Consider the following 24,589-nt stretch of genomic DNA (forward strand, 5'->3'; position numbering starts at 1 on the left):
CGGTGACTGGGCATGAAGAATGAAAGGGGCAGGGGTTGGGGGAACTAGTAGCTCTTGCCTGTAATCCTTAGCTACTGAGGCAGCTGCTGAGACATGAGGATCAAGGTTTCAAGCTAGACCAGGCAGAAAAGTCCATAAGACCTTGTCTCCAGTTTACCAGCAAAAATGCTTCATTGAAAGTGTGGCTGAGGTGGTGGAAGGCCAACCGAGATCTGAAAGAGCCAAGGAGCTTCCTAGGGCTCGGATAGGGACAAGGTGGTGTGGGGCAGGAGAGGGCAGCCTCTCTTTCCCCTCTCTTCCATCTTGGCCTCCAATCAGCCGCAGTGAAAGGCAACATATACGATGGTGAGGAAAGGAAGACAGGTTCTGCAAGATGAGGCGGGCGGAGGTTAGAGGTTAGGGGTCTGGAGCCCTCGGGTGTCCCCCGGGCTGCAGTGGGAGGAGCCGCAGCTCGGGAGAGGCGGGGAGAGGGACCGAGGGGGAGGGAGGGGATACTAACGGAGGCGCGCAGGGGCGGCGCGCTAGGCTGGGCACTGGCGGCTAGGGGGTTACGCGCCTGGACCGGGATCTGCTGCACGGAGGAAGGCTGAGCTCGGTCTGCCCGGGCCCCGCAGCGTGCCGGGTCGGCCCCGCGCTGCGCCCCGCCCACCCCGCCCGGCGGAGGGCGCGCCCAGGCCAAACGGGGCCGCGAGGAAAAGGCGCCACCCGAGCGATCGCGGGAGAGAGCGAGAGACGCAGAACCAACCCCCGGAGTCCCAGCAGCGGCGGCCAGCCATCCTCTTCCCCAGGCCACCTCCCGCCGGCCCTCTGCCGAGAGCCAAGGCCGGCGGCCAGCCCGGAGATGGGCAGACGCGTGGATGGCGCGGCTCCCAGCGCCGCCAGATCGCAGGAACCCGGCGCCGGAGCGCTGCGCTGAGACTCCCGCCCCGCGCCGCTGTGGAAGCCTGCAGGTGTCCTTGGCCGCTCGGCCGCCGCCCCGAGGACTCCTTGGCCAGCGCCCTGTGCCCAGCTCCCCGGAGCAGCCCCGCCTCCCCGGCTCGGCGCCGCGCAGGACGCCCCGTCTGAGGCTCCCCCCCGCCCCGGCGCGGCCCCCGCAGCGCGGCGCCCAGTCCGGCGCAGCTCCCGGCCGTGGACGCAGGACTCGGGCTCGCTCTGCGGGCGCGCTTGTTTTCCTGCTGCCGCCTCGCCCTCCGCAGCCCGGGCCCGCGGGTCCTCCTCGCTCCGCTCAGCCCCGCCCGCCATCCGTGCCCAGCGCTGGATTTATGAATGGGGGGACGAGGCCACATGCCGCCGCCGCCTCCTCGTGTTGACCGCACGCAGCCCGGGCCCGCGGAGCTGCGGCTGCTGTGAGAGCGTCGGCCCGGCCCCGGCAGCCGCGGGGAGGACTTGTTGCTGCCCCTCCGCCGCCGCTCCCCGGCTCGGCGCGGTCTGGGAGCCCGAAGGCGGCCCGTGTGAGTGCAAGCGTGCGCCGCCGACCCCCCGGGCCGCGCACCTCTCCATCTTCTGGGGGGGCTGGGGGGGCGTGTCCCCAGCCTCGAGTGCCCTTAATCTCAACCCGGCGGCGTGCATTGGCGTGCCTCTACCTCCCCGGGGCCCTCGCTCGAGTCCTCCGCTCTCGCCTCCTCCCCCTGCCTCCCTCCCCGGCGCTGCCTCCCCAAATCCCAACCACCTGTGCACCCGGGAAACCCAACTCCTCCCGCTCGGCGCCCCGCGGGGGGGAGGCAGGGGCAGGGCCGCGCCGCAGAGGGGGCCGCCGCCGCCTCCGGCCTCCTCCTCCTCCTCTCCTCCCCCTCCCCCGCCTGACGCTGCCTCCTCGGGAAGGGTGTTTGGAGGGCAGCGGCCGCCCCAAGCCGGAGCCCCGCAGCGCTTCTTATGATCAGCTCGGTGTGTGTCTCCTCCTACCGCGGGCGCAAGTCGGGGAACAAGCCTCCGTCCAAAACATGTCTGAAGGAGGAGATGGCCAAGGGCGAGGCGTCGGAGAAGATCATCATCAACGTGGGCGGCACGCGACATGAGACCTACCGCAGCACCCTGCGCACCCTCCCGGGCACCCGGCTGGCCTGGCTGGCCGATCCCGACGGCGGGGGCCGGCCGGACTCGGATGGCGGCGGCGCGGGCAGCGGCGGCGGCGGAGCGGGAGGAGGAGGAGGAGGAGGGGGCTGCGAGTTCTTTTTCGATCGGCACCCGGGCGTCTTCGCCTACGTGCTCAACTACTACCGCACCGGCAAGCTGCATTGCCCGGCCGACGTGTGCGGGCCGCTCTTCGAGGAGGAGCTCACCTTCTGGGGCATCGACGAGACCGACGTGGAGCCCTGCTGCTGGATGACCTACCGGCAGCACCGAGACGCCGAGGAGGCGCTCGACATCTTCGAGAGTCCGGACGGAGGCGGCGGCGGCGCGGGGCCCAATGACGAGGCCGGCGACGAGGAGCGGGAGCTGGCCCTGCAGCGCTTGGGCCCCCACGAGGGAGGCGCGGGGCCTGGCTCTGGGTCCGGGGGCTGCCGTGGTTGGCAGCCCCGCATGTGGGCTCTCTTTGAGGACCCCTACTCCTCGCGGGCGGCCAGGGTGAGTGGCAGGGCTGGAGCCCGGGTGTCTGTGTCTGTCTGTCTGTCTGTCTGTCTGTCTCTCTCTCTCTCTCTCTCTCTCTCTCTCTTCCCATTCTCCCCTCCCCCCTCTGCCCCTTCTCCTCCCTCTCCCCCTTCCCCCCTTCTTCCCTCTCTCCCCTCTCTTGTCTCCCAGGGGTGCTGGCAGTGGTGGGTAGGGCAGGGTAGGGCAGGGCAGGGCAAGTGGAAGACTGACTTACCATCGCAGGCCACCCTGCCTTCTTTCCAGCTCCCTTCAGGACCCTCTAGGGAATTGCACACTCCTCCCCTGCATGCTCCATCAGGAGATTGCACACACTTGACTTACTACTTGGACTCAATCCCAGCTGCCTGATCTGTCGCATTCCCCCCCACCCCCCCACCCCTCCAGTGAATGGGCTGGCCCCAGTTTGGCTTTTCCAGCTCCTTTGATCAACACCCCATCTTCAGCAGCACTCCTCAGGGCCACCGACCTGGAAAGGTGGAGTCTGGCCTTTTGCCAGGGTGAGGCTAAAGGAAGGAACGTGTGTGTGTTAGATCCTTCCATGTTGTGCCACCCCATTTACATCCTGCCAACAGTTATTCATGCTAGCATTTATGCATTTTAGAGAATAGGCCATGCCTGGAGGCCTCCAACACACCTGACATGGCCTGGCGTTTGCTGGGATGGGGGAATGCTAAGACTGGAAGGGCCTAGAAGAGTAGCCGGTCAGGCTCTCTGGGCAGTGGCCAGCCCCAGGCTTCCTCATGGTGATACCAGATTTGTTGTAGCTCCTTCCTACTGTCTCTTAGAGTGGCTTCCCAGAAAGCCCTTGTTCAGGTTACTGCCAGAAATGGGTGTAGGGGGGGGGAGGGGAAGTACAGGTTGATTTAGGCAAAACCTGAGTTCGCCTCTACCCTCCCTAAATTAAGCTTCTCTTAAACCCTGTAAATGGAAGGGGGTGGTGGAATGGGGAGAAGTCACACACCTAGTTAGGTTTGGACAGTTAAAATCCCGAAGGAGGTTTTACATTCTTTACAAAAGAAAACCTTGTGGCTGTAGCTTCAAGCCCTGGCTGAGTCTGCAGGAAAGAACTGTGATATATGTGGTCTGGGGCCTGCTCTATGCTGGGAAGCTAAAGCTGATGGGTACTGCTGGTACCCTCTGTTGTCTTATTCACAAACCTGAGTGCTTCCTTCCCCCAAACACCCCTGGGCCCAGCTTCATCCCAGTCCCAAACAGAAGAGAATGGGGCTAGACTGACATAAAGGCCAAACCAGGGCCTGCCGGGAAGAGAAGGGAGAACTGGAGGTCTCAGGGATCATAGCCAGGCCTGGCTGAGATTACAGGTAGACCTGGGACTAGAAGGTAGAGATCCTTTTCAGGTGCTCCCCACTGCCTTGTTTTCTTTCCAGCTGAGACCAGTTCAGAAGGTAAGGGTGCAGTAATGCCCCTTAGTAAACTGCTTCTCATGCAGTTTGCTAACTCTGCTAGTGTTGGCTCTTGGCTGCAGTAGGAGAGAGAGAGACACATGTAGACCATTGAGATTCTTAAAGTTGAGGAGTGGGGAAGAGGTAGAGTCAGCCTCACAGACAAAGAGAAAGAGGGTAAGCCAAAAAGACAGGAGAGCAGTGCTTAGGGAAGCTAGGCTGAACTTCTACCCATCCTGAAGTCTTTGGGGCTACTTACCCCTTGGCTTCTTTCCTCTGTAATTACAAGAGATTTTTCTCCTAATGTGTTTATTTTCTCTTCTCTGAATCCCTCCCTCCCCCACATCCCTCCAATCCCCCCTTTTCAGTGTCAGTCACCAGGCTTGAACTCAGGGCACTGTCCCTGAGCGTTTGCTCAAGGGTAGTACTCTATCATTGAACCAGTGCTTCACTTCTGCCACAGTTCCACTTCCTGTTTTTGGTGGTTAATTGGAAATCAGAGCCTCACAGACTTTTTGTTTTTTCTCTCAGGGCTGGCTTCAAACCACGATCCTAAGATCTCAGGATTACAGTTGTGAGCTACTAGTGCCCAGCAAGAATACAATTTTAAAGTATTTCTAAGTACTATCCATTGAGCAACCCATATGGATACATACATTATACTAATCTTAACTCTATCATCCATTTAAGGCTGTCGCTCCCACTGAACAGATTGAAGTTCTGAGTAGACAAATACTTGTCCTGAGATCACACCTCTAGACAATGGTGAGTTCTCAAAGTCAGAGCTCCCTGACCTACAAGCTCTTGCCCCTGTGATCGTCATGTACCCGCCCCAGGAACAAAGCTCCTTGCAGGATGGCAAGGTGGCTAGTTTCTTGCTGTGGCCTGCATGGAGTTCTGAGGTTCTGAACCTCCTGTGGATCACATCAGAAAACCCAGGAACAGATGAGAACATCAGAAGGAATTCTTGCTCTGGTACTTCTTCAGGCCTGAGGGCGCAGTGCTATGCAGGGGGCTCAGGAGCTATGCACACACACACACTTACACACACACATCATCCTTTCTTTGGTTCTATGTGCAGACCTTCTTTCACTCACCACCACTGTCTCCCTGGAAAGGATCTGTAGCCCCACAGAGCAGTGAACTTGGGATGTCCTCTAGGAGTATGCATGAGGGCAGAGAAGTTGCACTCTGCCCCTAGAGCATCTCTTTCTAAACAACAGCTGGGTCATTTGAGTAGTGCATTATGACAAGAGCAAAAAAGACACAGATGGAAAGTGAGATGAGCTGATTAGGAGAGCCTGTTGCCTAGCTACCAGACTGGCCCATGGTAGCTGTTATGTTCAGACGGACTCTTGGTCAGGTTGCTCACCTCTGCTCCGCTCGCTGTGCCTGAGTTAGGGACAGGCTGGTCCTGTCCCCATCTTCCTGATGAAGATGAGCAGAGTGAGTGCTCCCCAAGGTGACTCTACAGCCTGTGGGGAACCAGGAAAGACTTGGCACAGCACAGAAAGCTATAGAATCTCACCTTCCTCCTCCTCCTCTTCCTCCTCTTCCTCCTCTTCCTCCTTCTCCTCCTCCTTCGTGGGGCTGGAACTCTGGGCCTGGGCGTTGTCCCTAAGCTCTTCAGCTCAAGGCTACTACTCTATCCCTGGAGCCACAGTGCTACTTCCCATTTTCTAGTGGTTAATTGGAGATAAGTCTCTCTTACTTCAGTGTCCGGGCTGGCTCTGAACCTTTATCCTCAGATCTCAGCCTCTTGAGTAGCTGAGCCACTGTGCTTGGCAGAATCACACCTTCCTTTTCTGAGAGCAGACCAAGGCCTAATGAATGGGGCCTGGCCTCCTGGCTCCTTCCATTTTCTCAGACTGGATTAGCCTTAACTGCTCTTGGCTGTTTTGGGGGGGAGCATAGTCTTTCTCTTTTGCTAAATCGGTCTGTGGGATGGATTTTTCCCCATGGTCCCTCTCTTCTGAATGAAGGTGACCCACAGCATCCCCTACTGCTGCTGAGGGAGGGTGGTGAGGATTGGGTTTCTCCCTGCACAAGAGTCAGTGTGAGGATATGCTTGGCCTGTGCTTCTTTGTGTTACCTCTTCACCCAGGGGTAGCAGGGATTACCAGAGACGGAGGCCCAGAGAAGCTTACCCCAGGTGGAACAGTTGGTGGGACAATAAGGATTCAAACCCAAGTCTCCTAAGTCCACATCTGTGTTCCTACTCTGCCTCCTGTAGTTCCAATGCAGAGAGGGCCTCTGGCTTCCATGGAGCTCAGTGGCTATCAAGCCATGAGGGAGCTTCTTCCTGCTCCCTCCTCAAATCCCTTCCTTTGCTTCTCCTCCTGGAATTGTTTTGGTGTGAGCCCCCCTCTTTCTCACTTGGGAGACTTACATAAGAGAAAAAAAAGCAAGGAGTGAGGTTTCCCCAAGCCCTGGCAGAGGGACAAAAACAAGGTCTTCTAGGAAGGCAGTGAAGAGGTCTTCCTGCCTACCTGCTTCTGAAGATCTTCTTGCTTCTCTGGGTTTGGAATTGCCTGAGGATCCACAGTTCAATGGCCACAATAGGCTGTGCCCTCTGAGCTAGGGTGACTGGTACTATGAGCCCAGGAGAGCAGTGCTATTCTACTCTGGGTGGGTTGTCCACTTGCTTCCTCAGAAGCGGAAGAGGGCCAGGCAAAAGGCTAGGGCTTCTCTGTAGATCCTGCCTCAGGCAAGCTGTTCCCTCCTGGTTCTCTTTGGTGTTTTTCTTTCTCATTCTGAACAGAACAACATTTGCCTCTGAACATCTTGGCTCTGGATGATGAGGTGTTTCTATTTGTCACCATTTGGGTGGGGTGTGGAATGGGGTGGATAAACTTGGGCTATTTTGGAGAGTAGGGAGAAGAGCAGGCAGGAGTAGGCAGGCGATTGGGTCTCGGGAAGAGAAAGCTTCTTATACCCTTCACCTCTGCCACAGACAAGGCCAGCCTGGATGCTGGCCATGGAACATTTATGTCATCCTTGGTCCCTGTGCATGAATGGTGTGCTATGATCCTGGCCCAGCTCCCTGTTGAGGTGTCTTTCAAGTTGTGGGAGGGCTACCCAGTCCCTGGCAGGGGCTCCATCCACCCTGGTGAGCTGCAGACGTCTTAGGACCATGTGTGTAAAACACTTTTGTCAATCCCAGCCCTGGTCATTCAGGCTGTGGGTTCTAGAATGTAATGATGATTCAGAGTTTTCTCTCTCTCTCTCTCTCTCTCTCTCTCTCTCTCTCTCTCTCTCTCTCTCTCTCTCTCTCTCTCTCTCTCTCTGTCTCTCTCTCTCTCTCCTCCCCCTCCCTCCCTCCCTCCCTCCCTGTCATCCTCCTCCCACCCCTCACCCTCTCTTTTTAGTCCTGGGGCTTGAACTCAGGGTCTAGGCATTGTTCCTGAGCTTTTTGCTCAAAGCCAGTACTCTACCATTTTGAGCCATGTCTGGTTTTCTGGTAGTTAACTGGAGATAAGAATCTCATGGACTTTCCTGTCCAGGCTGGCTTTTAACTACAATCTTCAGATGTCAGCCTCAACTTTTGGCTTGGTATCTCTTGAGCAAAAAAGCTAAGGGACAACCTGCAGACCCTGAGTTCAAACCCGAGTACAAACAGACAGATAGAGAGGGGGGTGGAGGAGGAGAAAAAAGCTGAGGAAGAGGAGGAAGAAGAAGAAATAGGAATAAGAAATAATATTAGATGGTCACAAGAGTTGCCATGATAGTCATTCAAAAGTTCAGTATGAGTTGAGGGAAGGAATGATAAATTTTACCTCCGTGTGGAAATAGGGGGAGATAGATTATCGGAGAAAATGGAAGTTGAACTGTTTAGGTCTTGTAGGATAATGTCTTGGCTCTCTGGAATATATGTACATATATTTCTGATATGGGTGATGTCAAACTCTTAAGTGTCAGAGAAAGGGAAATTGCCTGGCCAGGAGGCCAATCAGAGTTAGATTTGCAATGGGACATGGAGGCGTAATAATCAGGAATGCCACTTGACTTGATAAGTGGTTCCCAGATAGTAATCTTGGGTAGAGCTTTAGGAGGCCCCAGTGATGGCTTCACAGAGGCTGAGCCTAGGGAGAGATTGGCTGTGGATGCTGGAATCCGAAGATCAGACTGAGAGGATTCAGGTTTATTCCTAAGGGAGCGGGGGGACTGCTGATGCTAGGTTCTGAGCCTCAGTGCAGGTGGTCACCCGGCATCCAGGGATAACAGAAAGATACCTTCTTCCACAGGCCCTGTCTCTTTACCTGCCTCATATTCCAAGATGCCCTGCTCCCTTCCCAGCACTACTTGAGTATGAGGATCTCACTTCCAGAGGAGGGAGGCTCAGCCCCTCACCCATCACCATGGATCTTCCTCTGCACGCTTTGGCTGTGTTCTCAATTTTCCCTTCTCCTACACTTCATCCTTAATATAGGTTTTTGGGTATGAGTCTCCTTATGTTTATCTGTCCATCTGTCTCCTTGGCCCTCCTTCCTTAGGCTCCTCTCCCTAGTCCCCAGTGGTTGTATTCAGTTCCCAATGATTGGTGTCTGTCACCTCTTCCCCTCACTCAGCCAGTGCCAGATTTCTGAGACACTCTTAGCTCTGTGCTGAGTTTCACAAGAATCATTTACTCTTCAAATCAACCAGCCATGGAAAGTAGTTCCTACCCTCATCCCCTCTAACCCACCATGCACACTGTAGTCTTAAGGCCTTACCCTGTCTGCTCCTTCTATCTCAGGAATTCTGAAGGCTTTTTCTGGGACTCCCTCCCTCCCTCCTTCAGGGCTCTGATCACCTTGTCCTCGTGTCCTTACCTGACCATCCTATTTGAATTTTCTCTTCTATGTCATACCTCATCTCTCTGATATTTTCCCATAACTCTTGTACTTTCTGACAAGCTATGTATTTTTACTGGTTTAATTAGGAACAGTGTTCTGCAAACAGGTTTGGGATGCTTCCTGCCCTTCCCAACACTGTGACATGTAGGTGCTTGGTTTTCCATTTTATAACCCAGATTAGTAGAAGAACTAGATTTGAATCCAAAGTATGACCTCTTCTTGATCCAAAGACAAGGTGTGTGTGTGTGTGTGTGTGTCTGTGTGTCTATGTGTCTGTGTGTCTGTGTGTGTCTGTGTGCGTGTGTACGTGTGTGCTTGAACTAGGGCTTGAATTCAGGACCTGGATACTGTCCCTTAGCTTTTACATCCAAAGCTGACACCCTACAACTTGAATCACACCTCCATTTCTAGGTTTTTGGTGATTAATTACAGGCAGGAGTCTCATGGACTTTCCTGTCTGGGCTAGCTTCGAACTGTGATCCTTAGATTTTAGCCTCCTGAGTAGGTATGAGTACCTAGCTCAGGACAGGCTTGAAGAGAGAATGGTGAAGGAAGCTGGCAGGAGAGCTTGTCTACTAACGGAAACACCTAAGCCTTTGGAAGCGGTACTGGCATGAGCCAACAGCCATAGGGCCTGCTGGGAGAAGTGCTGTCCTGACAGGCAAGCCCTCCCAGGGCCTGTTGAAGAAGGTACTTAGGACAGAAGAGGAGCTGGCTGTGGGAGAGCCAGGTCACATTTGGGTTTTTTTTTTTCTGTTTGAACATTTGGGTTTCTAGCAAGATTCATGGCCTGTGTCTTGGTGTCATGGAAAGAGCTGGCAGCTTCCACTGTGGAAAAGCACAAAGCATCACTTTTCTGTCTAGTTAAGCGTAGTACCAGGGTCAGAAACTGAGGCAGTGGAACCTCACTGCTCTCATCAAGCCAAGGCTTCTAGCCCAGAGCTCCTTAGCTGTCTTCTGCCCTCAGTTGGGCTGAGGGACAGGGAGCTCAGATGTCCTTGCTAGCCCAGGTGGTCTTGTGGGGCTAAGGCTCAAGCACAAGCTCAGCCCCCTTATAGGATGACATTGCAACAGTTACTTCCTGAGCCTCTTTTATCCAGGGAAGCCCCCAACTATGGCTTTGTAAAAAAAGAAAGTAGTGTTCTTGCTCCTGAGAAGGCACCAACACATGCAGGTTAGCCACTTAGGGAAAATGCAGCTTGGGGAATGCTTCAGGGAAGAGGAATAATATAGGCCATACGCCCTGCAGGGAACCTGTAACCTTGGGTAATATACTGGACAGCTGTTTTCACAAAAACAAGATATAAAGCCAACACTGGTAGATCTCACCTCTAATACCACCTATTCAAGAGACTAAGCCAACATAGGCAGGTAAGTTCTTGGGTCTCTTATCTTTGATTAACCACCACCAAGCCAGAAGTGGATTTGTGACTCAAGTCGCAGAGCATGTCTTGATGGAAAAAAATTAAGGGACAGCTCCCAGACCCTCAGTTCAAGCCCCAGTACCACCATAAAGAATTAACAAAACAAAACAAAAAACCTTAAGTGAGAGAGTGCTCCTCAGGAGAGTGGTCTGTGCCTCTTGAGTTTTAAAGAGTATTTTTGCCTACTGCAGAAGCCCAGGCAGTGGCAGCCAAGGCAGACAACTATATAGGTGCCCGGCTCTGCTCCCTGTGCTCACTCACCCCTTGGCAGCTCTTCCTGAACTTGTTTTTCCACATAACTAATTAACCCCAGGCTCAGGCTCCCAGGTGGGGCAACTCTCCTAGCTAACTGTCCCTGAGAGAATGCACTTCCAGTGCTTCCTAGCTGCCCCTGACCCTTCCCCAGCCCCTTGTGCTTCTTGGGGAAGGTGATGGAGTCAGGGTCACTATACCCCCCTCCCACACACACCAGCATCACTGACTACCAGCAGTGTTTTTGCCAGTTCATCTCTGAAGGCTGAGGAGAGCCAGAAGCTGGCACCATTTGCCCATTGCCTTGTCAACCTGTATTGGCTTGGCTTGTGAGGCAAGCAAGGACACTGGAAACTTCCCTTAGTGGGGAGAAACAGGCGGGATGGGTTGCACACAGAGCTTTAAAGTAGGGAGTGTATCTGTCTATGGACCCTTCCCTCTTTTCCAGGCTCTTTCTGATCAACACATCCATCTCAAGTGAAAGAGAAATATCACAGTGAGAGGTGAGGGATCTGTTGTAAGTCCAAGGTACACAAGATGAAATAGCAGGCATAAGGGAGTTGACAGGAGGGCTAGATCATTCAGAACCAGTATTCCTGGGCCTGGAAAACAGCCTTGCCCAGAAGATGGTGAAGACAGTGGTAGGAAAGGAATGTATAGACTTTGAAGTCAGTTTTCAGTTCTATTGTGGTTTCTATCTCTCTCAGGCAGTGTGATCAGAGACATATATAACCTGCCTGATCCTCAATCTCTCTAGTATAAAATGAGATGATAGGATTTGCCTCCTAAAGTGATGGTGCATACAGAGTGCCTAACAGTATCCGGTACAGAATGACAGCTGATGAATGTCTGTGCTCAAAGTTCCCTCCTTGGACTTGCCCAGCTCCAAAGGCCCTAGAGGTGGTGCTGCTTGTCATCTTTGTCTAATTGCCCTGTGCTCACCATTGGTGTTTTACAGTCCTAAGAACAGACTGCCCCTCCCCCTCTCGGTACAGACTCCTCAGGATGAAAACCTCTGAGAAAGACAGCTAGCTGCCTGTAGCTGGATGGAAATCCTGGCAGAGCAAACCTGGAGTTTGCAAAAAATGAACACAAGACCTTTTTCATCCCCCCCCCCCACTCATTTAGCCCTAGTCACCTGCTCAGGATGCCTAGCCACACCCAAGCAGAATGAGCAATATAGCCAGGGAAGGAGATAAGACCCCAGCCACAGGGCAGCACTGAGCTGAATGGCATGGCATGAATAACAGATGAAGGCTCCGTAATTGGTGTTATTACACATGCATCTCATCTCCATTCATAATGATTGGACACTTAAGCCTGGCTGTTCCTCTACCAAGTGCCGCTGTCATAATTCCAACAGCAGCTATTGGGCTCTGTCACAGCCACAGTGATCCTGATGGGCACAGTTCATTTTTCTGTAGAGCTCAGTGTCCATTTCCAGGAAGGGCAAGGGTAGCTGCACTGGGCAGGCCACTCTGTCACAGGCCATATGGCAGGTTGTCCTTTCACAGACTTCCTTACCATCTACACAGTCATCAGGCACACACTAGGTAGGCCATAGCTGGAATTGCGGTTATTTGGCTTAGCTAGCAGAAAGCAGGCCTTGCCTGTGAACATCCCTGAAAACAGTGGGTCTTGAATTGGGGTGTCAGGATTGCCAGAGTAGGGGTACTAAAGTGGATTGCTAAGATCTTTACCTCTGGCATTTTTTTCCGCTAGTTTGGGTGGGTCTTGAAATCTGCATAACCAGTTTCCAGGGATCTGGTGCCCTTGCTTTGAGGATCTACTCTCTTAGAGGCTGCTTATGTTAGCCTTGGTCAGTCGATGCAGCTTCAGCCTCAGAGCTCCTGAGAAAGGTAGGATTGCAGGCCCTATCCCTGGAGATGAAATAGCTTTGCAATGACTTTTCAGCTGATTTGTAGCCCATCAAGGTTTAAGAAGCCTTGAAACAGGAACGAGGCTAAGGTTGGCAGAACTACTGAAGAAAGGGCCAGCTGTTATTCCTTGACATATGGCTTCCAGCCAAGGGCAGCCTCTGTCTTCTATGCACTCTGTGAAGATAGGAACTACTGCTCTAGAACATCCACACAGGTATATTAAAACTCCCCTAAGGAGGTAGCCAATGGCTCACACCTTTAATCCTAGCTACTCAGGCTGAGATCTGAAGATCATGGTTCAAAGCTAGCCCAGGCAGGAAAGACCTAGAGACTCTATCTCCAATTATGCATCAAAAAGCTGGAAATAGAGCTGTGGTTCAAGTACTGGAGGACTAGCATTGAGCAAAAAAGCTCAGGGGCTGTGCCAGGCCCTGAGTTCATGCTTTAAATCCCCACACTCCTCCAGGGAGGGCCCCTAATTCCTAATCCCAGCGCTAGTCTGAAAGACTGCCTGGTGGGTAGCCGCGGTGCTTACTCTCCACGAATGGAGATTCTTGTCCATCCACCCTTGTCTTGACAGCTTCCCTAAACTCTCCTCCCTGACCCACAGGTCGTGGCCTTTGCCTCTCTCTTCTTCATCCTGGTCTCCATCACCACCTTCTGCCTGGAGACCCATGAGGCCTTCAACATTGACCGCAACGTCACTGAAATCCACCGGGTGGGGAATGTCACCAGCGTGCGCTTCCGCCGGGAGGTGGAGACAGAGCCCATTCTGACCTACATCGAGGGCGTGTGCGTGCTGTGGTTCACGTTGGAGTTTCTGGTGCGCATCGTGTGCTGTCCAGACACCCTGGACTTTGTCAAGAACCTGCTCAACATCATCGACTTTGTGGCCATCCTGCCCTTCTACCTGGAGGTGGGACTCAGCGGCCTGTCGTCCAAGGCAGCCCGCGACGTGCTGGGCTTCCTGCGCGTCGTGCGCTTCGTGCGCATCCTGCGGATCTTCAAGCTCACGCGTCACTTTGTGGGGCTGCGTGTGCTAGGCCACACGCTCCGCGCCAGCACCAACGAGTTCCTGCTGCTCATCATCTTCCTGGCTTTGGGCGTGCTCATCTTTGCCACCATGATCTACTATGCAGAGCGCATAGGGGCCAGGCCCTCCGACCCACGGGGCAACGACCACACTGATTTCAAGAACATCCCCATCGGCTTCTGGTGGGCCGTGGTCACCATGACGACGCTGGGCTACGGGGACATGTGCCCCAAGACGTGGTCTGGCATGCTGGTGGGGGCGCTGTGCGCATTGGCAGGGGTGCTGACCATAGCCATGCCCGTGCCTGTCATTGTCAACAATTTCGGCATGTACTACTCCCTAGCCATGGCCAAGCAGAAGCTGCCCAAGAAACGGAAGAAACACGTGCCCCGGCCAGCCCAGCTCGAGTCTCCCATCTACTGCAAATCAGAGGAGACTTCGCCCCGGGACAGCACCTACAGTGACACCAGCCCCCCTGCCCGGGAAGAGGGCGTGCTGGAGAGGAAAAGAGCAGGTGAGTAGGGCTTGGGGGAGGAGGACCCCTTTTCCCTCAGTGGCCCAGGGAGCCCCCTCAGTGAACTTCAGCCTTGGAACATTTGGTGCTGGGGTTTATTAGAGTGGCCTCCATATAAAATGTGCTGTAGGTATGGCTCCGCAGAAGAGAGCCTGTCTGGCAAGTGTTGAGTCAGCCCCTGAGCTCAAACCCCAGTGCCACCAAAAAAGAAAAGTGCCTTTAGGAGGGCAGATATTGAAATAAACCTTACCTTGTGGCTTTCTGGACATTCAGAGTCTGTGGTCTATAGAGTATTCCCTGCAGCGCAGGCTCTACACGGATGGGCATGTGTGGTGCTCTGTGTTAGAAACCTGGGAGGACTCTGTGCCTTGAGTCCCCAGACGGGTGGGTCATTTCCTCTCTGAGCATAGACTTCCTGTAAGGTAGGAATGCCATATCTGTACCCTAGCCCAAGACTGGTGAGACCCAAATGAGTGAAGCACTTTGAGAAGTTAAAATCGCTTTACAAAAGCTGAGCACTGCCATTAGCCAGAGAGCAGGGCAGCTGTTCCTCCAAGGTGCATCAACACATGAATCACCTCTTTCCCAATCATCTCGTCTGGTGTCTCTGGGCACAATAAATGTGATAACGTAACAGCAGTGGGTGGTTGCCTTCTGTTCAGCACAAGCCAGAGTGAGTCCTGGGCTCAGGGTTTGACATGCATGGAAAGGAACCAAGAAAGGATGGTCCAGACAGTTTTGGGAAGGGAGGAAGACAGACAAAACTGATGTCTGCATCCCTGAAAGGGAGATCCTAAGCATGGAAACTTTTCCTGGAAAAGAAAAGCTTACTGGATTAGGAGATGGAAAAGGAAATCGGCTCCTTTCCCAGCAATGCAGGATAGACCAGAAGGTAGAAGACACTAGTGTTCAAATGGGCTGGACTCCTGGAAAGAGCGCAGTGCCCTGTTGGAGGACTGCTGGAAACTAGACTAGCAGCACTGGGCTGGAACAAGAGACTGAGGCAGCAACACCTAGCTAGGCTCTGGGACAAACTGGGTGTAGTCCTTGGGAGCCGCCTGAGTCAGGACACTCACCTGGTTTCTTGGCCTGTGCCCATAATTCCTGCTGGGACCACCCCCTTCCCAGGGTATTCACCCTTCCCGGGTCCTTCCCCACTCCCAGGGTTTCTCTTCCCACCGCTTCCTGATCCGTGAACATAACTATCCCAGGCAATCCTTTCCGTCCTCTGAAGTCCGTTCAGACCCCCATGTTCAATGCAGAAGTTGGGTGCACTCTTCAATGCATACATCCCTGAGGCACTGTCATCCCTGTGCTTAGCCTGCCTGGCTGCTTGCTGTCAGAGCCACCATCTTGTGACCAACTACTCCACCGCCTCACTCTAGCATTAGCACGCAGCTGCTTGACAGAGGCAAAGGGTGAGGGTTGACAGTGCTGCCCTGGGGAGCCAGATCTGAGCTTCTTCCCAAGTGACTCCTTGACACTGGAATCTCTGGGCAGAGAACCTTGGTCCTAGCTGCCTGGTGAACAGAACACACACTCTAGGTGGTGCAGTGGGACCCTCGTGATGCCTCCTCTTCCTTCCTTCTGACACAGAGCCAGACTGAGCCAGACCCAGGGGAAGCTGGGTCTACCTGCCACCTGCCTTGGTCTGATCCCCTGGTGCGTCCTCAGCATGCTGGTGTGAGGAGTCTAGCTATGGGGTGTCTGTGCTATGCTTCAAGTCCAGGGAATTTTCTATAGACCAGGCCTAGACTGGGAAAGAAGCCATGTTCAGAAGCAAGCATAGCCAAGTATTGGTGGCTCACACCTACAATCCTGGTTACTCAAGAGGCTGAGGTCTGAGGATTGCAGTTCAAAGCCAGCTGGGGCAGAAAAGTCTGTGAGACTTTTCTCTCCAGTTAACTGCCAAAAAGCTGGAAGGGGGGTTGTGTCTCAAGTGGTAGAATGCTAGTCTTGATCAAAATAGTCAAGGTACAGCACAAGATCCTGAGTTACAAAAAAAAATGCCAATCTGAGGGCTTGAATGCAGAGCCTGGGCATTGTTCTTGGGCTTTCTCAAGGCTAACATGCTACCACTTGAGACACAGCACCCCTTCCAGCTTGTTCTGTGTATGTGATACCAAGGAATTGAACCCAGGGCTTCGTGCATACTAGGTAAGCATTTTACCACTAGGCTGCATTCCTGGCCCTCAGGTCAAAAAAAAAAAATTTTTTTTAAGAAGCAAGCACAGCATCCTGCCTGCCATTGGCCCCTGTCCTAGACACAGGCCTGCTCCCTCTCAGTGACCCTAGGCCCCATCCTCAGGTTGGAGAAGGAACCCTGGGTCTGGGATCTGAGAGACCCCAGGTGGGCCCTACAACAGCCCTCTCAGCCTCTTTTCTGTCTGCCCTTCAGACTCTAAGCAGAATGGTGATGCTAATGCGGTGCTGTCTGATGAGGAGGGAGCTGGCCTCACCCAGCCCCTGGCCTCTGCCCCCACCCCTGAGGAGCGCCGGGCCCTGCGACGCTCTGGCACACGGGACAGAAACAAGAAAGCAGCCGCCTGCTTCCTGCTCAGTGCTGGGGACTATGCCTGTGCTGATGGCAGTGTCCGAAAAGGTATGGTTCCCCAGGCTGGGAAAGTGGGGAGCTCCCACAAAGCTGAGAATCCTCAACCCTCTCCAAAGAACTTGAGGTCCCCCCCTTCCCTGAGCCCATGGCCACCTTCTCCTCTGCCTTGGATGCACCCCCGCTTTTAGAACTGGTACTCTGATCTTCCAGTCTCTAGATTAGAAAAGCTTCCAGAATCTCAAAAGAATCCTTAGCGCCCTCCCTCTCCCCAAAGTGTTGACAGGGAAGATCAGTGCTAGGGAAGTTTGAGGAGACACTAGGCCAGGGGCCTAGTCCCTCCCCTCCATCTTTATCACCTTCACTGCCTCTGAGACTAGGCCACAAGTTCACTGCCATCCTCACCTTACATCTCCTGAATAAGAGGCATTTCCTTCCCTAAGGCAATAGTCCTAGGAAATACCAGACCCCAGGTCTTCAGAGAGCCTATACAAGGCCCCATCCCTCCTACCCTGCACTGGAGACCTGGAGCCCAGGTCTGCAAGTACCTAAGACGTGGTAGTCCTTCTGAAGGAATCTGGAGAGTTGGGGACCAGCATCTTCCTCCTCTGTTGAGGAAGGGGAAAATTCTAACATCAGGCCTTGAGCCCACTATGGGGACAGGGAACAAGTTAGGCTGCGGAGCCAGGGACTCCTGGCCCAGAAGAGAGGATAAAATGATCAAGGGCCAGTGGTCTTGAGACCAGATAGTTTTCTCTGGTTTCTGCTCATGTTTATCTTTCTTACCTGCTCCTGTGACCTAACCTTGCTAAACATCCTCCCTTAATTCCCTTCCTAAAACAAAATTCATCCCTAGCTCTCTGGCTCCTTCTTAACCAACTGGTTCTCACCCTCTACTTCCCACTCTTCTATACCCCAGACAGAGACCAGGTTCAGTGAGGCAGTGACAGGGGCTGCAACGAGCGTATGATGCCTCTGGCCCCTGTAGATGTCATCTGGCTGCCCAGGTGGGCTCCCAAGGCATCTTCTCAGGCTTTCTAAGTATCGCCATTCCTACGAGATCCCCAGGCCTCCCAGACTTTGCCAGGCCCTGATGTTGTACATCTAGCACATGTGTCTTGGGTGGCAGAAGAGGGATCGGCAATGTGACATCTGGAAGGAGACAGCCCAGAGTTCCCAGACAAATGGCTGCAGATGGAGAACAATCAGAACTCATAACTCACTTGTCACTCCTGTACCCCAATCCTCAGGCCTGGGAAGTGCCCTCTTCTCCCATCTTCTGCTTCAAATATGCAGTGCACTACATCATCCAGCCTGGCTCTGGCTGGACTCTGGTAAATGGACAGCCTCAAACGTAGGGGGAAAGAATCCCATTCCCTTAGAGAACTTGAGCAAGCAGGGCCAGTGCCCTACTTCCCTCTCTGTGCTGAGGGGATCCATGGAAGTAGAAGTGTGCGTTTCTAAGTTAAAAAAACCCCAGTGCACTGGGAACAGCCTCAACTGTGAAAAGTGGGTACACGTGCACTGGGCAATGGAGGCTGCATCCCACCCTGTCTCTCTGGGGTGCTGTGAGGCCCAACTGCTCTATTTTCAAGATGCCTCCACACTGCTTCTTGGCAACAAGCATGTAACTCAGCCAATTAGAGTGACCTTCGAGAGGGAACAGGTGGGTTGCTGGGAAACAGGCCCTGCTAAGCAAGTGTGGCAATTAACATCGCCAAACTCCCAGTGCGCATTCAACAACTTTCTCCACATCATACAATGCTGCGCCTCTCTTTACACAGCTACATGTTGGACCAGGAGAGAATCGGTCTGGATTCATGAAACCATTGGCCTTGACCCCTTCATTAACCTGTAGCTGCCCATGCAACAGAGTATCAGCTTCTGGGAGGAAGGTGGAGGGTTCTAAATTGGGACTTCTTAGTGTGGAGAAGAGGGTTCTGGAAGCTGGGGAGAGGTGTCTTTGTGCAGCTGGGTCATGGAGGAGCCGGAGGAGAAGTTAGCTTGGGGCCAGGACAAAGATCAATTTGGCTGTTGGTCCTAGAATTTGTCCTCAGAAACCCAGGAGACCGAGAGGCCAGGAAGAACGAGGGAACCTCTCCCAGGAGGAGGCAGATCCCTCCATTTGAGCTGATTATCCTGCTAGATTCCCCTGAAATGTGCCGTGGAGCTGCTCTGAAGGAGCCATGCCCTTCTGACCCATGTGCCTTTTCTTCACTAAGGCTGTGAAAAGTCCCGGAGTCTAAACAACATAGCTGGAGCGGCTGGAACCAGTCTGGGGCTGTCTCCACTGGCATCGCGGTACAGCTCGCCCTACCCTCCAAGAAAGCTCCTACTCTCCCATCCCTTCCACTCCCTCACCAGCCCCCCTCCTGGCCACTCAGCCCCTTAGCTGTGCCTCTGGGCACAAGGATATACACTCCAAGCACACACAGTTACCTATCCATCCTGGGGCTGGAAGAGAAGCAAGGGGAGAAGTGGCAGTCAAGGAGTGTTCAGGCCCTGAAGCCTCTCCTACACAGCACCCAGCTCCCCAATATGCTTAGCAGTATAGCCTGGACACAAGGGGAGATTACTGAGATGCCTCCTACCATGCCTTCCATCTAGCTGATCTCTTCTGAGGCTATACATTTAGGATGTGTATATCTGGGCTCTGCTTCCTCAGATCTCATGGCTGATGGATAGTACATGCTATATCTGGAACCACTTAGCCTTACCAGGGAGCTATGCCTACATTAATTACTATTTTTTTTGTACCCAAATGGGGACTTGAACTCAGGGCCTGGCCATTGTTCCTTGGCTTTATTCACTCAAGACTTGCATTCTACCACTTGCATCACAGCTCTACTCCTGGCTTTTTATGGGTTAATTGGAGAGAAGAGTCACACAAACTGTCCTGCCTGGGCTGGCTTTGGACCGTTATCCTCAGATGAGCCACTGGTGTCCAACCTAGGTTAATTTTTTTAATTATGCATTTCCATTCCAGTGGCCTTTAACAAGTAAGCAAACAGCATGTCTGTCTGTCTGTCTGTCCATCCCACAATGCGAACAGCAAAGAACAAGGCTGTCGTGTGGAGCATTCTCTGCTGGAATAAGGGGGTTTGTTTCCTCAGGAGATTAGGGTCCCTGAGCAGTGTTGCTTGTGAGCAGGGGCGCTTGGTATTTTCCAGCTTTGGCCTAGGTTGCAGATGGAGGCTCCTTAGGCTTTTAAGCCCTGGAGCAGGCTGTCTTGGTGCAGGGGAGCTCTCTTTTCCAGGGGCCCTGTGCCCAGATTCAATGGCCCACCCAGCATATCATCTGCACCCTGTGCCACAGCCATCTCTATTCTGCTTCCTCTGCTTCTGTGACAATTTGCTCCCTCTCCTGGTCCCTCAGATTCCCAGCCCTGCCTCTGAGTCACCTGCCACTCCCACCCAGCCTCTGCTCTGTATTCCTGCCAGAATGGGGACTCATCTAATTTCTATAATTAAGTGTATTCATTTACCTAACGAGCCTGGGAGCACAACAGGTTTGTGAGTCATTGAGTGAGCAGGGGTACACCTTGCACAGGGACAGCTGAGGGGAAGTGAGGCGACAGAAGCCATCCTGCCTGCACCTGCTGCTGTCAATCCTAGGGAGGCGCACACCTGCTAGCTAGCCCCCCCTCCCCCAGCAAGCCCCTTCCTCTGCCTAGGACCTAGGAAGAGGAAAACAGGCCTCAAGCCAAGACATTTCCTATTGCACCTGATGGGAATTAGACCTGACAGCAGAGCCCTGCGTCTGGCAATTTTTAGAGTCAGATTATGCAACTTGGTGGAGGGAGTGACTAAGGAAAGTCCATATCTGCTCCCTCCAGAGTAGCAAAGATAGGCCTGGCAAGACAGCTTTAGGGATCTGGCAGGAGGCTGGGAAATCTGTAGCTTACCTCAAAAGGTGGCTGGGGGAGAAAGATCAGATTGTATCCTGGGGTTAGGGTGTGGTATCTTCATAATTTTAGTGCATCTAGCAGCCCTGAGCAGATGCTGGCTAGCCCTCTAGAAAGGATACCAGTCCTACTGTGGTTTGTGAGGCTGCCTGTCACTTGCTGTCAGGATGAAGTGACCCATTAGATTGACAGGGAGTGCAGGGACATCCCTGGGACCAACCTTCAGCAGGGACAGGCCCTTGAAGAGACAGGGTAGAGAAACCGATCCCTTCCCCCTCCCACTCGGGGCAAAGACAGAGCCCAGCACTCTCACGGCAAGTGCAGCCCTGCCCCTGGGCTGCTGGCATGGAGGGTCTGGGGTCTGATGGGGACATGCTGAGCCAGGTGTCCGGTTTCATATGGGTACCACGGTTATTTTTCTCTGACATACCGTTCTGGTTCGGGGAGCTAAGACAGCTATTTCGGAGGCAGCCCTCAAGTTGTCAGGAGCCCAAGTTTCCACGGCACCCACCGCCTCCTCCCCGCTTCCCTCCTACAGGGATGGGCATGCTCATAGCACCCCTGTGGGGGGCACAGATGTCCCTGGGCAACACAGTGCAGCAGTGCCAGGCTGGAGCCCCTAGTGCCTGGGGGAGACTCCCACACTCCCCCAACCCCACCTGCTTCAGAGGAGAGAGAGACAGGACCCAATTAGGGGGGAGCTTAGAAAGGGTTGAGTCTTAGAAGCTTGGGGGCGGCTACCTGCCCAAGCCTTGGGCCTACCCAGGCCGTGGGCAGCCCTTCTTAGAAGAAGAGTCTCTCCTACCCAGACCTGAGTGCTTTTTCTCATCCTGGACTTGGATTTGCACCTATTACTTTGGCTTTTAGAAACATTTTCCACAGCTGGGACTTGGTTTCTTCCTCCAGAGCACAGGCATGTTATAAGTGGGAGAAGTTAGCATCTTCCAATCTGTCCCAGGGCTGGGAAACTCCAGAGGCTGCTTTGCAGTTCCAGATTTCTGAGAAGAGTTGCTCTGAGGTTCCATCAGAGGGGAAGATATCGTTCAGGCTACAGCCAGGCTGACAAGGGGGAAGGAGAGGCCAAGTACTTGCCAAGAACCTAGACATTTTTTGTGCCAGTCCTGGGGGTTGAACCCAGGGTCTGGGAGATTAAGTCTTATGGGCTTAAGTCTCTGGACTGGCTTCAAACCACAATTCTCAGATCTCAGCATCCTGAGTAGTTAGAATGACAGACTTGAGCCACTGGCACCTGACTAAAGAACATGGAGTCTTGAAGCACCATTGAGCCAGAACTGCCCTCCGTAGAATACCTGAGAGTAGAGTTTCTGTTACCCTGGCAAGAGTCACCCTTTGAAACCTTTGGCCCAACCCTGGTAGGTGATATAGATAAAGATTCTAAGGTAAGATAAAAGTCTTCCAGGAAGAACATCCTCAAATCTCTGAAAGCCCCATGAATGTCAGTGAAAAAGTCCCCTAAAGCCCTTCTCACCCCAGAGAATCTTGGGATCTAGTAGTTATGGTAGTGCAGTGACTGTCCCCTTCCCCTAGGAATGGGGGCCAGTGGCTGGGTATTTTTGAAGCTGCACAAACAGGTCTCTAGTAGAGAGTGTAAGAGCACTGCTCTCTCTGCTTGTCTTCAGAAATGGGGTTCTAGCCAGGTGCCAGTGGCTCACACCTGTAATCCTAGTTATTCAAGAGGCTGAGATCTGAGGATCATGGTTGGAAACCAACCTGAGAAGACAAATCCAAGAGACTCATCAACTAACCAGCAAAAATCTGGAAGTAAATTAATAGAGCTCCAGGCTTGAGCAGAAAAAGCCAAACAAGAGCATGAGACCTTGAGTTCAAACTCCAGTATTAGCACAAAAATGGAGGAGCTCTTATTTCCTCTAGGAGGTACGTATGGCTTCAGAACACTAGCAGACCAAGGGGCAGTGTTTAAGGAGGTGGCTGAGACCCCTAGTATTAAGGATATGGACAGTATGACTCTGAGATGAGAACACTATAACAGGCTTTTCAGCATGGCTGGAGACTCTAGGGCAGAAGCTATGAGGTCTGGAAGCTCAATTGGATGATCCCCGTGCAGGATCACAAACACAGTATCTTCCCAGATTATATCCTAACACAGGCCTGAAGAGGTTGAAACCCACACCCACACTTTTAGGTCAATTTCCTAACCCAAGCAGAGAAGTACCAGTAAGAACCCTGCAGGCTTGGGTTGCTCTGTCAGAAGCTATTTTCCAGCCTTCTCTCCTAAGGCTTCATGCCCTCCATCTGCTGAAACTCTTTCTGCCACACTGAGGGTAGGACTGGTCATGATATGACTTTGAGCTCCAAAAACTTCTCCACCAGCCACCTGGGATAATGGAATAGCCCAGGATGGTGGAGAAAGATGGAGATGTTTGTCTGAAGGTTCAGCTGGGATCCTGACTTAGGAACCAAAGGTCACATCAGTTTTCCCTGCTGCCTTCCTGCTCTGCAGAGTTAGTTATGGTCCCTTTCCCCACTATACTGGAACTCTGAAGACCCCGGAAGCTCATTGTTCCTGGAGGGAGTGGTTGCTTGACCCCTTATCCCCAGGCTTAATTGGTAGAGGGGTGATGAAGGGCCAACCCCACTCCCTGACCCATCTTTGCTCTTCTTGCCTCTTAGCCTTGGGATCCCTATGCCTTCAACTCTGTTCTTGGCCTGTTCCTTAGCTCTCGGTCTGCAGGTCAGCAGCTGGTTTCCTTCTAACATCTTTTTCTTTGTTTCTCCCTTTCTTTTGCTTTTGAACTCTTTGCTCCCCTCCCAGAAGGCAATGTTGAACCGAAAGCGTGCGTCCCAGTGTCTCACACCTGTGCTCTTTAAACACAGAGACCTGCCAAGACGCCCTCTCGTCCAACTATGCCCAGGCTGAAGTCCTCACCCTCTCTTAAAGCCGCGTCAACGTGAGAGAGACAGACAGACAGACAGAAAGCCAGATACATAGGGAAACTCTGGAACCCAGACATGAATCATTTTGCTGAGAGACTCCTATATCCCTGTTTGTATACCAGACTGGTGGAAAAGCTCCTGTGTGACCCTCGGGGCCCAGAGCCATCTGAGTTCTGTTCTACTGTACATTGAAGAGCTATATATGCACATATAGTATCTATATTCATACATACTATACTCCTGTGTGTAGTGCACGTGCTGCTGGTGGTCTGTCTTCTGTGTTAGGCTTTGTCTCCCCAAGCCCTCTCCCTGCCCTGTTTCCCATCCTCCTCTCTTTCCCAGATCCCTCATTTCTTCTGACTGTATGTGTGGAATATCCCAGAAAAAGTGCCCCTGGGAACTGCCCATTCCGCAGGGTAGTTCCCAGACGACTCTCTCTGGGGGTGTTTCCCCTGCCAGCAGATGGCCTATTGGAATCTGTTGAAGGTGAGACTTCCTCCCACCCATCCTCACCTCCTGGTCATTGCTTCACTAGCCCAACCCTACTCCAGATTGGGATTCTACCTCCCACCCCACACTCCAGTTGTGGGGGGACTTCCGGGGGCTCCTGTGTAGCCCAACCACTCCTTTCAACATCTCCTGATCTGTGCCCTTGGCAGAGGAGGGCATTTTGTTATTTTCACCTTTGACCTTTTTTTTCTGTCTCCCTTGTCATATGTTTTCAAAGATGCTGCTGGGCAGACGGGCAGGGAAGGGGTCTGTCTGCCCATCTGGCTCAGGGGTCTGAGAAGGGGATGCCTTGGGTGAGAGGAGACCAGTTGCAATACTGTACTTCCTGGCCAGTAGCCAGAGGATGAGTGCAATAGCAGAGGCCAGGTGACCCCTTCAGCCTTGGCCTCTGCCCCTCCCTCGGCCTCCTTCCCCACTCTTCCTTCCCTACTCCTCCTTGGTGTTGGTCAGTCCTTTTCTAAAGCTGTACTTCATGTGTGTCTCAGGCACGCCTAGGCTGGGCTCTGCCGCCCTGTCTGCATGCCTTCAATTGTCATGCTGTGCTCGAGCCCCAATAAAGACATTCGAGTGTCCTGCTGCTCCTCTGTGGAAGTGTCTGTCTCCTTTCGGGCTCAGGGGCTGTGGGGACCTCCGTCCTGTTACACCTGAGCAGCACAACACACCTGGACCTAATCCTACCCCACTGGGAATCCACATGGTTCTTCCCAGCACTGAACTCCTCAAGACAAATGCTCAGTGATCACGAGCTGTCCAAGGCAGTAACAAAGCTCTTGGGCAG

The 24,589-nt window shown here is 53.2% G+C and overlaps 1 protein-coding gene across 3 annotated transcripts; it reads left to right on the forward strand.

The window, feature by feature from the left end:
- The first annotated feature begins 1,534 nt into the window (after positions 1 to 1,534).
- Kcnc4 (potassium voltage-gated channel subfamily C member 4) lies at positions 1,535 to 24,380 on the forward strand. Of its 3 annotated transcripts, none has more exons than XM_090334392.1 (4): positions 1,535 to 2,565; positions 12,994 to 13,930; positions 16,329 to 16,532; positions 18,704 to 19,856. In XM_090334392.1, the coding sequence occupies exons 1-4, from the start codon at positions 1,873 to 1,875 to the stop codon at positions 18,871 to 18,873; spliced, it is 2,004 nt and encodes a 667-aa protein (XP_090190518.1). In that variant the 5' UTR covers positions 1,535 to 1,872; the 3' UTR covers positions 18,874 to 19,856. The 3 variants fall into 3 exon arrangements, with proteins under 3 accessions (XP_090190518.1, XP_090190516.1, XP_090190517.1); XM_090334390.1 differs by lacking the exon at positions 18,704 to 19,856 and adding an exon at positions 23,242 to 24,380 and having other exon boundaries at positions 1,542 to 2,565; XM_090334391.1 differs by lacking the exon at positions 18,704 to 19,856 and adding an exon at positions 23,180 to 23,318 and having other exon boundaries at positions 1,542 to 2,565.
- The last annotated feature ends 209 nt before the right edge of the window (positions 24,381 to 24,589 follow it).

Source organism: Megascapheus bottae, chromosome 6 (assembly GCF_031878675.1).
Source record: "Megascapheus bottae isolate mThoBot1 chromosome 6, mThoBot2.hap1, whole genome shotgun sequence".
Taxonomy (NCBI): domain Eukaryota; kingdom Metazoa; phylum Chordata; class Mammalia; order Rodentia; family Geomyidae; genus Megascapheus; species Megascapheus bottae.

What these genes read in the sequence shown, in the direction of transcription:
- Kcnc4 (XM_090334392.1), top strand. Translation starts at nt 1,873, where the DNA reads ATGATCAGCTCGGTGTGTGTCTCCTCCTACCGCGGGCGCAAGTCGGGG. An exon ending in GCTGGAGAGGAAAAGAGCAG is followed by an intron (nt 13,931 to 16,328) that starts GTGAGTAGGGCT and finishes TCTGCCCTTCAG; the next exon opens with ACTCTAAGCAGAATGGTGAT. An exon ending in TGATGGCAGTGTCCGAAAAG is followed by an intron (nt 16,533 to 18,703) that starts GTATGGTTCCCC and finishes TTCTTCACTAAG; the next exon opens with GCTGTGAAAAGTCCCGGAGT.